Raw genomic sequence first — 13,288 nt, forward strand, 5'->3', positions numbered from 1 at the left:
AATACATTTAGTAGGTCTCTAATTAAGCAATCTCTCTAATTATTAGGATAGTTAACATTATTTAATGAGGAAAACTAGTTAAGCAGCCATTACTGGGTAGTAGAAAATATAGTAAACATTTGTTTGTCTCTGGAAGTATCTTGGTCATTTTTGACCATGTTTATTATATACTAACTAGTGTTCGTTTATTCGTACTACTACTAACATCTCGTGATTGTCGTTGTGATCTTCCTTTTTCCGTTATAATGAATAATTTTGTTAACAATTTAGAATTATTTATGATTTTAAGAGAGCAACTACAGTCGCTGTCTGATAATAAAAAAACTCTTTCAATTCCTACAACATCAAATAAACGTGACCGAAGAGAAATGTATTGAGCTCCAAAAATTCGGTACGCACTTTTGTTCAAATATAAGTGCAATATGAAAACGAATGATACCTGAAGCTATCAACACTGCACAGGAAAGGCTCGAGATTTCTAATACTGAAGATGTTGAAAATGTACCACCCTCAAATGTACTACAGAAGCTTCGACATCTACTTTTACACCTCGAAAACCTTTTGAAGAATTGGGATCCAGGCAAAAACGAAGACGCATTGAACAAACTTACCAATCGCTTTCGTTTTCCCCGGATGAAATGAAAGCTACTACAATTGATAGTTTGAGAAACACTGGAAATGAAGATGTAGGAGAAATAATGAACCACTTGTCAAATCACCCCGAAGATCTAGAAAAAGTTAAGGAGTGTTTAAGTACAAGTAAAGTGCAAAGTAGTACATATTCTCCCGATAAGGCACTATTAGTTTCACTTAAATTAAGTAAGTGGCAGTATATAAACCTAAGAGAAGCAGCAAGTGAAAATGGGTCTGATTTATACCCTTCTTAATATAAAATTAAGCAAGAAAAGACCAAATGTTATCCAGGGAAAGACGAGGTAATTATTACTGAAGAAGGAGCTGCTATTAAAATGCAAGCATTACTAAACTTGGCGCTTTATAGGCTTTTAGATGTGATTACTTCGGATTTGGACTCAGCAAGAGAGCTACTGCTTATAATCAAATAGGCTTTGATAGAGCCCCAGGTCAAAGTAATTATAAACAGAACACTGAATCAGAGTTTAATGATTCATCTATTTTTATAGTCAGTCTAGTTCCTATAAGGCTTCAGAAATTTGATGGAACAGTTGTTTGGGAAAACGATCTACCCTAATCAACTTTTTATTGCCGTCCAATAATGTTTAAATTTACAGAAGAAACGCAGTCAACAGTGGCAATTATAAAAGCTAGCATAACAGAAGAAATAGAAAGAGTTCAGCCATCAAAAATCAAACAAGTTGAAGTGAAGCATCAATTGCACATGACGATGATAGATAGCAAAATAACCTCATATTTGTCAGAAACATTTTCTGCTGTCTGTGATATTTGCAAAGCAAAACCGTCAGTTTTTTGGAGTCACTTGCTTGTTAAAGAGAAAATAATGAAGAAATATTCCAGCATGGAATGCCATCTTTACCTGCCTGGATAAGATGCATGGAGTGCTTACTTCATATCGGTAAATATAATTTTATTACTTCACAATTTTTTCATCGTATGTATTTAGTTTCCTGTGAGATTATTTTTTATATGACACTTTTTTGTTTGCGTCTTATCGTTTGGACTTCGAGAAATGGGGTTGCAAGGGGGGATGACAAAGAAAAAATATCAATCAGAAAGAGCGCTATACAGCAAGCGTTTAAAAATTAATGCGGTTTACTTATAGATGTTGTCAAGCAAGAAGTAGGAACAACCAATGATGGCAATACTGCCAGAAGATTTTTCAGGGATGCAGTAGGAACAGCCCGCATAACAGGAATACGTAAAGATTGAATAGAGAGGTTTCACTTGATTCTTCAGACTGTTGCATCTGGAGAGCGCGTGGACCTTTCCAATTTTTCCGAATTTTGTAGATATACTGCAGAATTGTATGTTAATTTATATCCCTGTTATTATATGCCTTCCAGTATCCATAAATTGTTGGCTCACGGCGGTGATATACAATATTGAAGAACTTTGGTGCCATTCGAATAGGTAAGCTCTCGGAAGAGGCAGCGGAAGCTCTCAATAAAGATTTTCGGAAATATACAGAGAGTTGTTATTCTAGAAAAATAAGTAGAACGTCGACTAATGAGGATATTTTACACAATCTTCTTTTGTCTTCTGGCCCAAAGATCGAATGGTGAAACAAAATATACAAAACTTAGAGAGATTGCTTAATTAGAGACCTATTAAATGTATTGTTGTTAGGTATTATGTAATTATGGGTATCATTACGTGCTTTTACTTACTAATCCATATCAAATTTAACTTAAAAGCACTTACGAAAAAAAATATAAAGGTTTTTATTTTATGTATTTATTCATTTTTTTCGATCCATTTATTTGGCAGAGTTGCAACTTTATGCACATGTTCATAGCATCAAATGATAGTAGACTAGACAAGGTGTAAGGAAAATAAAGTTTCAAAGCGGGACCTCGCGGTACTTAGCAGGAATTTAATTTAATGTGACCCGCTCCATACAAAAAAATCACAAAACACATTTTTCTGACCAAACTATAAAGTTTTTGTAATTTTTGCCTAAAACAATTATTATTTAGATTAACGAGCTCTATCTATCTACATAAAGAAAAATGTAAAAAAACAAAGTTGATGCCTAAGTCACTAAAATCATAGTATCGACCCACTGTGTGCTGGAGCAAGTACTTATAAAGCTGAAGAGTTTGTTTGTTTATACGCGCTAATCTCAGGAACTACTGGTCCGATTTGAGTGTTAGATAGCCCATTTATCGAGGAAGGCTATATAGGCCATATATCACGCTAAGATGAATACAAACGGAGCACCAATAAATAATGTTACAGAATCGGGTTTTTTTTCCCTTTTTAGTTTCCGCTGCGTGCGCTGCAGAAATGGTTAAAGTTTCGCTAAAATAATGTATGACAGAACTGTTCCCCTTTAAAAGATCTAACAAAAACTTCCCGTCTATATGTTAAAGTTGGCTCACTATAACATTTTTTATCCTAACCAAATTTGCTCTAAAATAGAGCATTATTTGTGAACTATTCCACGCGGACGAAGTCGCGGGCAAAAGCTAGTCATAAAATATACGATTACCTTAATTGAGGTTACCTGATCACGGTATATGTATTTATTAGGCGTGTGCCAAAAATGATGTAGCGCCTCCATTCCTATATGTAACATTTTGTGTAACGAGGTATTCCAGTTTTAGGGGCAGACGCATTAACTTGATGCACCCTGATTATACTGTAATAACTTCTAATGTGATATACTGAGAGTGAAGGCGAGGAGATAGGTCATTTTTAATACGCTTTTATTAGCTTTATACGTATTTTAGTATGTAACAGAATCTTTGAACATGATTTTGACCCCATTCAAAACGTCGGACTTAATCGAAATTTTGCATACTTATTAAGGACCGACGACAATTCGATATTTTAAACAGTTATCCTTACTAGGTTAACCAGGAATAGGGATTTTTTGTTTTCTTGAGACCCGGAGTGTCTGCGTCAAGACCAAGAAGGGAAACTACCAGGCGCGCCGAACACCTATTTCTCGGATAAGTTACCAACTGATTCAAATGAAATTTTTGAAAAATTGAAAAAAAAAAGTCAAAAAATTGAAATTCAACTAAAAAATGAAAAATAAATAGTAGTTTAAAAAAACTAAACCCACGTTTATTTTTACAACAAAATCATTTTTTCTTACACTATTTAAAAATCAAATTTATTAAAATTTATTTTCTATTTTTTAGTTGGATTTTCTATAAAGCATATTTTTTTAGTTTTTTTAAACTATTATTTATTTTCAGGATTGAGATAGGAATACTGGTGACTCCGAGGCCTTTCCCGTTTTATCAGGACAGGTAGGCAAGCAAAGGGCTCAGAAAGGAGGGATGGGATTTGCAATAGCTGTCTAAGCGCCTCCAAGGAGACCTGACAACTCAAGAGCAGCTACTTTGCGAATGAATCTACTACCGGATCGGAATCGCGACTTACTGACAAGATCCAGCGAGAAACTCAGCGAGTTGATGCATGGGTTAGGTCGCACGTCGAACTCGACAAAGAGTTCAACGAGCATGGTTACCGGAGTCCCTAAGCCTGCTCCTAGTATTAGAGCCGAAGGCGTCTAATACAACAGTTATATGATTTGATGAATCCGTAAGGAGGTGTGTAGGTTTTCTTTTCTTTATTTTCCTACCATGCTGATAGCCTTGAGAGGCTATTTCAGCTTCACCCTAACGCGTAGGTGAGCTCACGGGGCTCAGACCGGGAGAGTTGCTAACACTGGCCCTAGCAAGAGCAGTGTTTCGCAGAATCTACCACCGGATCGGAAACGCGACCCACTGAGAAGATCCGGCGAGAAACTCACTGGGCTGTGTCTTGGGTTAATTCACTCGCCGAGCCCTTCGTCGCAAGCGACGGGTTCAACGAGGACGGTGACCGGTGCTTGTGGTACCTAAAAGCACCTTTAATGGATTGGGAGGATCCGTAATGACGTGTTTAGGGCGACGTCGACTGTTTACAATTCGTCTACAGGATCGGGTATGCGTGCCTAGGGCTAAACGGTAATACACCGAAAATAGCTGTCGGAACTAATCAAAACAAAGGGATTAGGATACTATTGGAATCAAGACCTTCCATACGCTATACCCATTGCAGCAATTGAAGTGTAATGTTTAAACAAAATCCACATAAAATCTCAAGTACCTTTACACAGAAATAAACTCGCATTGTGGCGTTAAGTGTCCCGGGAACAATACAAGTCCACGATTCACATTGTGCGCGAGTACAGACAGAACACACGTTATGCATGTATGCATGTATGTATGTATGTATTTTGTATGTATCGTCTCATTGTTCTCTTAGGATGTTATGTAACGTGAATATTAATAGGTATGGTTTTAATTTGAATTCTGCGGTTCCGTTCGTATTGGCTTCGTGAATGAGTTGCGGCCTCGTTATAAATTGAAGCCGCAATATGGGAGGACTAATTTAAAGTTATCGATCGAAGTTTATAAGGATGTGCCGAAGGTAATCCTTGTAGAAACGAAATTTCTTTTAGAGACAAACCACTGATCAACTTTTTATATTATACTAGCTGTACCCGTCCGCTTCGCTGGGCATTTAAAATTAACATATTATTATTTATCACCCCCACAAAGATTCTGATCATTAACGCCCCCGCAACTGGTGTAGGGAGTCCAACACTCATATAAATATTAGCCTATCCATTGAGTACATGTATTTTCTACATGGATACCAAGTTTCAAGTCAATCGGATGCATGGTTCAGTAGTTATAACGGAACATCCGCAAAAACCAGTGTAGATTTATATATTAGTATAGAAGTATAGATAAGCAACATTTTGAATATTATACCGGGGCACAAGTGTCAATTTCATTAGACATAAAACAATCTTGTCCAAAATCTTATAACTCATAGTATTATAAGTTAAATTTCTCATATAAAAATACCTAAACACGTAAAGGTCGTATTGGATTATAATAAATTATTCCACAAAGAGTTCTCTCGAACGGTCGGCTCGCACGCTAAAGATGATTGGATCCGACCAAAGGGTTCCTTTCTGCAGAGGTAATTTTTATTTTTCTTCCACGGGACAAGGGTCTTCAGCTTTTCATTTAGAAAGTACGATACGAACTTTCCGGGAAACAAATCAGGAAGATAGAGCCAACGGGCTGTCAATTATTTACATTGAAAGGATGTGGGATATCGTTAGGCGGTCGTTGACGATTTTGTATTATTAAAATGCTTTGTTTATTATCGAAGAGGTCTGATTGATTACGATGAAAAAAAAAACAATATAAAATCATACTTCCACTACGTCACTTACCACTACAACGGCCGTCTGGTGTAGTGGTAAGTGACATGGTCACTACACAAGGGGGTCGCGGGTTCGAATCCCGCCAAGGGAAGATATTTGTATGATAAATATAAATGTCTTTTCCAAAGTTATGGATGTATATTAAATATATGTATGTGTATAATAAAAATCTTACATTTATTTCCGTTATCTGGTACCTGTAACACAAGTTCTTTACGAACTTATCACGGGACCAGTTAACGTGGCGTGATTGTTGTAAATATTTATTATATTATATTATTATTATTATTATACTTCTCTTGTTTATTTATGTTTTCGTGACGATGGACGAATCATAGATATTTAATTCGTAGGAATGCTAACATAATTTTCTTTTGAGAAAAATAAATCAGAAATTATAATTTGGAGATACAGTAAACCACCCACGTTTTCTTTTGAAGTAAAACATTGTGTTTACATTTAGAAATGTTGTTACAATATTATTTTGTACCGTTTTCTTCGGTACCTTATTGTATCATATTAAAAATGACCCAAGATTAATTATTGTAGATAGGACATGAACATCGCCCATTCTTTTACATTATTTATTAATGTTGTTATAATGTTCTCTTTCTAAAGCCCTATCGCGCTATGACTCTCAATCAAGATTTTTTTAAATTATTTTATTGCTTATATGGGTGGACGAGCTCACAGCCCACCACAGCGTTATTCCTAATGTAATTGTCAACCGATTTATTACCATCGCATTTTATCATACTAATAATAACAACATTTAATTTTAATAAAACTTTTATTTAGATGACCTCATTATTTATCGAGAAAAGAAATAAAACACATTTTCCATAATTGTCATAAAGTTTATATAATACCAAGGCGTTACATACATCCTACAACGGCTGTGCAAACAAGACATTTGTCGAATATGTAATTTTTAATTAATAAATGATACACTCTTTCAAGGCTTTGGTTATTTGGATTTACTCGTGCTAAGCAGTGCCATTTGATTGGTTATTTACAACAACCAGAACAATCAGTGTATTTCTTATGTTGCTTCTTGTATAGAGGATTTTGCATCACAACGATCTCTCTGTTTGACTGTTTTTTTTTTTTGCTTTCGATAGGCAGACGAGCTTACGGCTCATCTGATGGGAAATGATAACCGTCGCCCATAGACATCCAAACTACATCAGTGACTCAGATGCGCTGCCTATCCTGGCCTGGATGAGCAGCCTTATGTATGTTACACCGGCTATCCTGTCCTTCAGACCGGAACACGGTATTACTGTTTTGCGGCAGAAATAGACAGGACGGTGGTACCAACCCGGGCGGGCTTCTACACAGAACCCTACCACCAGTAAGCAATAAAAAAAAAACTTAAATCGCTTAGTTTTTAAACTTAGATGGGTGGACGAGCTCAAACCCACCTGGTGTTAAGTGGTTACTGGAGCCCATAGACATCTACAACGTAAATGCGCCACCCACTTTGAGATATAAATTTTAGAACTTATATCTCAAAGTGGGTGGCGCGGCTGATGGCGGGCCCCACCCTTCAAACCGAAACGCATTACTGCTTCACGGCAGAAACAGGCAGGGTGGTGGTACCTACCCGCGCGGACTCACAAGAGGTCTTTTTTTTATTGCTTAGATGGGTGGACGAGCTCACAGCCCACCTAGTGTTAAGTGGTTACTGGGGCCCATAGACATCCACAACGTAAATGCGCCACCCACCTTGAAACCACTAAGAGCCATTAAGGTCCTACAACCAGTAAGAGCTTTGCCAAGACCTCATCAGCCCAATTGAGCCGAAACTAAAAATGCTAATTACGTTTATATAACTAAGGAGCAGAAGGGAAGTCTAAAACTTAAATTGTCACCAAAATTGCCGAACAATAGTTTTTTAAATGCGCCTTCTGAATATTTATCGCACCGTGTTGATGATGTCATTGTGTTTAGTCATGTATGTTTAGATGAAGCTGATTCGATACACTACTGAGGTCATCAAACTTAAATAGGCAGTTTAATGGCGTATAGAATTAATCTATTGAGTTATTAAATTCGTTTACTGGATAATCTTTTGTTTAAAACTGCATTGTTTTGTTTTAATAAATACTAGCTGACCCGGCAGACTTCGTAGTGCCTCAATCGATAAATAAAAGACCTAAACTTTTGTATAAAATAAACTTAAAACCAAACAAAAGGATTCCGTCCGACGGGGGACACATCAAAAGAAAAGCAAAATTGCTATTGTTATTTAATTCCGAGCATTTTCATATTTATCTACTTTTTAAACCTTCTCTGGACTTCAGCAAATAATTCAAGACCAAAATTAGTCAAATCGGTCCAGCCGTTCTCGAGTTTTAGCGAGACTAACGAACAGCAATTCATTTTTATATATATAGAATACATAGAAGATAGATAGATAGATAGATAAGATGAGATAAGATAAGACTGTGCTCTAGGTTCATCAGATTGCAGTCAGTTACCGAAGCCAAACCAGAACACGACACATCTCTTTGTATTGCTCATGTAGGCAGACGATCATACGGCCCACCTGATGGTGAGTGGTTACCATCGCTCACTGACGTTACCAATGCCAGGAAAACATCCAAACCTCTGCCCACCGTTGAATTCTCTCCGTAAGGTTCATTAGACTACCATCACGAATTAAATTACTATTAGATTTAGGAAAATTGATTTTAGTTCAATTGAATTAGTTTGGCTTGAAGGGTGGAGCAGCCGTTGTAACTATACTTAGATCTTACATCTCAAGGTGGGTGGCGCATTTACGTTCGAAATGTCTATGCAGTAACCACTTAACATCAGGTGGGTTGTGAGCTCGTCCACCTATCTAAGCAATAAAAAAATGTATATATTTAGTATATATACAGATAAGCTTACCTAAAATAAATGAACATGAGTGATACATTGCACGACGATTACGAAATATTTGACTTTATATGGAAGGTGTCATATTTCCGAGTATCCATTTCAAATATTTGCAATTCGCGATCTTTGCAAGGAGTAATTCGATATCATCGCTCTACAAGTTTTAGCTATGACATTATATATTTGCATTCGATTATCGTGTGTTTGCTTGTATTATTATTACCATACTAGCGACCCGCCCTCGCTTCGCTTCGGAAACATTAAAATACACATGAAACAAACAAACAAAAAATTTAAAAAAGTAGCCTATGTTCATCAGGGACAATGTCGGCTTCTAATGGAAAAATAATTTTTCAAATCGGTCCAGTAGTTTCGGAGCCTATTCGAAACAAACAAACAAACAAATCTTTCCTCTTTATAATATTATATTATATTATAAGTATAAGTATAGATGCTTTTAATAAAGGTTTACTGTAGTTTTGTTTGTCCTTTTTTTTTACTAGTTGATGACCGAGCTTTGCTCGTTTTTTTTTTTTTTTTTCATAACGCCATCTTGTTGTTTCTTTAAAACGGTTATTATTATTCGCCAATAGATGTCGGGAAGAGTCATAAAGTTGATTATTGAAAACACGAATAAAACAATATTTTTCTGAAAATAAATCGTAGCTAGATCGATTTATCGCCCCCGAAATCGCCTGTATAATAAATTTTATGAAAATCGTTGGAGCCGTTTCCGAGATTCAGATTATATATATATATTAATATACAAGAATTGCTCGTTTAAAGGTATAAGATTACGTACATGAGTGAATGAGCTCACGCTTAATCCAGTGTAAAGCGGTCACCGGAGCCCGTGGTCATCACAAAGCGAATTCCGCCACCACTTTTGAGACATGTAGTGGTGAATAGCTATTTGGTTTAAGTGACATTTCGCTTAATACGCGACATTTACTTTTTTTATTTTTTATTTATTTAAGGTCGCTTTTTAACAGCAATGGTCATTAACGACCACTGTAACCTTATAATTAAATTAATCTATGGTAGTCTATAATTTTCAGGAATTTTAAAGTACATTTTACATTATTATTTAAACAGTCAAACAAACACATAGGCAAGGTAATTAAAGGTGCTTTTTATTTAGTATTAGCATCAACAGTTCGTTGTTTTTTATTGAACTTCCATTAAGTTTACGTCATTCAAATAGTTGTAGAAGTGTTTTTGTTATGATATTTTTCCAAATTTTAAACTTTAAATGGCTCTTCTGTAAATTTGCAAAAATGTCGCTTAAACTAAATAACCCCTAAATAAATCACCCCTCCACGCGAAATCACAATTGTAACAACGACTATCCCGATCTTCAAATTGATTCGCTATAGAAATACAACCGATTATTATATCTCTCTACTCTTGGCGGTCCAAATCAACGTAATCTTCATTTTAAAAAAATCGATATTTTAAGAATAATTTAGCATTAGTATCTTACTGATACTCCCTAGTCTTGCGTCTTTGAGGATTAACGCACGTGATACCAATTAGCGATATTTTTTAAAGTTTAGTCAATTCAAATAATCTTTACCCACGAGCGGAGAGGATTTTAGGATTAAGTCAACTTAATTTATACCCAATTAATAAAAAAATATATGAAAAGACAAAGGGTTAAATAAATCATCACAAGTTGACAACGATCTTTATTCGGTACTTAAAGTAGAATTTCATATACAAATTACATTCATATGAATTTTGATATCACAACAATGATCACGGCAATGATAACAAATGTCGATCAGAACCCAAAAGTTTCGAAAATAATGCTATCTAAAGATGCAAATTTAATAGAACTAATCTAAATTCCATCTACAGGCAAAATCTGTTCTTTTTTTTTTAACACGCCTAAAAAGTTTCAATTGCGCGGAGTCCGTTAGTTATTACACAGCAGTAATATTATATATTTTTTAATTTCATTAACCTAATGAATTGAATAGCTAGCAAAATCTGCTCACACATCGACTCCCTCACGCACACGGCTGTCTCTGGATATTGCGTCTGTGTGCATTGTGCATGAGCTAAAAGTCGTCAAGCCGGTCCTCAAGCAACACCCACTCGTGTCTCGTGTTCCTTTGTAACCAACGCGCAGTCTTTACAACTATAGAAAATCAAGATGAAATGTCGCACTAAATCGTATCAAAATTTCGACGCTAATATTAAATAAGAACAGGCTCTATTTGAGGTCAAATGACTCACTTTCTGCACCTTACATAAATATGACCCACAAATCATTACTATATGACACGATACCGGTGTAGGTACACTTGATTACTATGCTGATAACAATATAAATATTGTAGTATGTATAAAAAAATATTCAAAAACTTATGTACATACCTTCGTTGTTGTTTCCCTCGGCGCCGTACACCGCCGTCAGGAAAACTCCGACGCACAAAACGCTCAAGAACCTCACAATCATTTTAAATGATTATTATCCAGCACTGAGTTCACAGTTTACTCGAAAAATAAAAATTTAAACACACGACATAATCAAATCAAAGACACCCGCGCTGCTCAGCAGCGATCGACCCTTCGCAAATGGCGGCTTATGACGGATGTGTTCATCGATTGCACTCAGGTTGGCTAGTTTACGAAGCTTGCTACGGAAAATCACAGCATATGGCAACACTTTCAACAAATCAATTTATTTATATTTCATGGTAGATTACGATTATAAACCTCACAAACATTAGAACATATTGAAGTAAATACATAAAATACAGTTAAAGATGTAGCTAACTTATTTTTTGATGTTTAGGTACGACTTACTTCCGAATTATGGGCAGGTAGATCGGTATAGATGCCATGCTCCGTAATTTTTGCTGCTTCACATAGTCCACGAATACAATCTTCAATACGTTTTAGGCTATCTAGAACAGCATATATCAAAATGTTTACTTTTTTACTAAAAAAGTTTTTACTTCGGTACGGTAGATACTAAAGTGGCAAAAATTTATGGATATCAAACTTAAGATGGCACCGAAGCTTCTGTCTACTACTAAAAACTCTTTATTAACTCTTTTTATAGGCAAGTATGCTAAAATGGTATGTGGAATGAAAATGCCTGGAAGGAGAAATGCCTTCACGAAAGGTATTGTCTATGAAGACTAAATAGTTTCATAGATATAGGAGTAGACATGGACAGGTTAGAACCAAGCTACGGAGGCAGGTGGCCGGATGTTCATAATTAAAAGACAGTAAAGTCTCGAACGAACAAATGAATTCTTCAGGACATCAAAGCCAAGTTCCCTGCAAGCACCCAGAGGTTTTAAAATACAGGAATTCGGTTTTCGGTTCGATTTTTTTTTGGGGCGTTGTTCTTTGGAAGCCCATGTTTAGGCCCAGCCCTTATGTTTGGGATTTGTACCGAATCAGCAACTAAGCAGCATGCTTATTCGTGCAGAAAATTCTAGATGCGCCAACCTATTACGACAACTTAAGTTACAGAATGGAGCATTAACAAAACTTTTACCGGCATCCTGTATTTTTTTATGTAAAGACGCTATTGATTTTTTAGAAAAGATTCTACATCAATTCTTCGCACTCATCGAATGAAACAGCATCCCAATAACTTACACGACCGGACGATATATTGGTGACTGTATTAATGTAATTAAATTGTAACTATTGAAGGTGTATTTAAACCGTATTCGAAAATAAACGCAAGTGATAGAGATGTTGATTCTACACACAAAAAAATTGATTCGGAAATTATATGTTATAAACGTTGTCACATTACACTCAACTTAAAACATATTTAAAGATAAACTGATTTGGGGAGTCTACTGTTTTGAACAAAAGGTACAACACCACCACAAATTACGCATGGCTACAAGATGAGAATTGTTTTCCACTTGTATTTATTTCCGTTTCAGCTTTGACAATTTTTTTATACCCTTTTTTTTTTGTTTTTTTTTTTTTGTTTTTTTTTCGGGTAGAGGGCCGAACCTCCTACGAGGTCCCCGCGCAAAAGGGGCGCGCGAGGTATGTGAGACTCAACGATCTGCATGGTGTTGTGAGCAGACCGCGGGCCCAAGGATTTTAGGACCCACCCACTAAACGACTCCCCTGCACTCTTACACCCGACGTCCGATCCCCTCCGAGGTCAGAACCCGGATGAGGTAGGGGGGCTACCGCGGTCAACACTACAACCAGACGGCGCGGCTCACCCCAAGGACGCCCAGCCGACGGTGCCTTCGAGGCGAATCGAAGGCTCTGAAACGTCGGCCGTCTCGGTACGGCAGCCCGTCGGGCCGCCCAGACGGTGCCGCTGGTGTCCCGCAATACCCCGCTGGACCAGAACCAGCCTGCCGGGTCGGGACGCGATACACCGTCGACCGGTCGCTCTATTCACTCCACGGCAGCGCGCTAGAGTGCTGGTAGCGCGCCGCGCGGCCTCACCCCCTCAGGTCGCCCCTTGACCTTCATTTTTTTTTCAATTTTTTATACCCTGCCTGTGTC

The 13,288-nt window shown here is 36.8% G+C and overlaps 1 protein-coding gene and 1 long non-coding RNA gene across 2 annotated transcripts in view; both read right to left on the reverse strand.

Moving 5' to 3' along the window:
• LOC101743966 (calsyntenin-1) overlaps window positions 1-11,390 on the reverse strand; it is a 186,645-nt gene extending 175,255 nt beyond the window's left edge. Inside the window, exon 1 of the mRNA XM_004923444.5 lies at window positions 11,165-11,390. Within this exon, the coding sequence (XP_004923501.1) occupies window positions 11,165-11,246 (82 nt within the window). The 5' untranslated portion in view covers window positions 11,247-11,390. The remainder of the gene's footprint in view (window positions 1-11,164) is intronic.
• Window positions 1-13,288, reverse strand: part of LOC134201545 (uncharacterized) — a 358,050-nt gene that overhangs the window by 238,318 nt on the left and 106,444 nt on the right. The gene's annotated exons all lie outside the window — the stretch shown is intronic.

The sequence above is a fragment of the Bombyx mori genome, chromosome 27 (genome assembly GCF_030269925.1).
Source record: "Bombyx mori chromosome 27, ASM3026992v2".
NCBI classification, from domain to species: domain Eukaryota; kingdom Metazoa; phylum Arthropoda; class Insecta; order Lepidoptera; family Bombycidae; genus Bombyx; species Bombyx mori.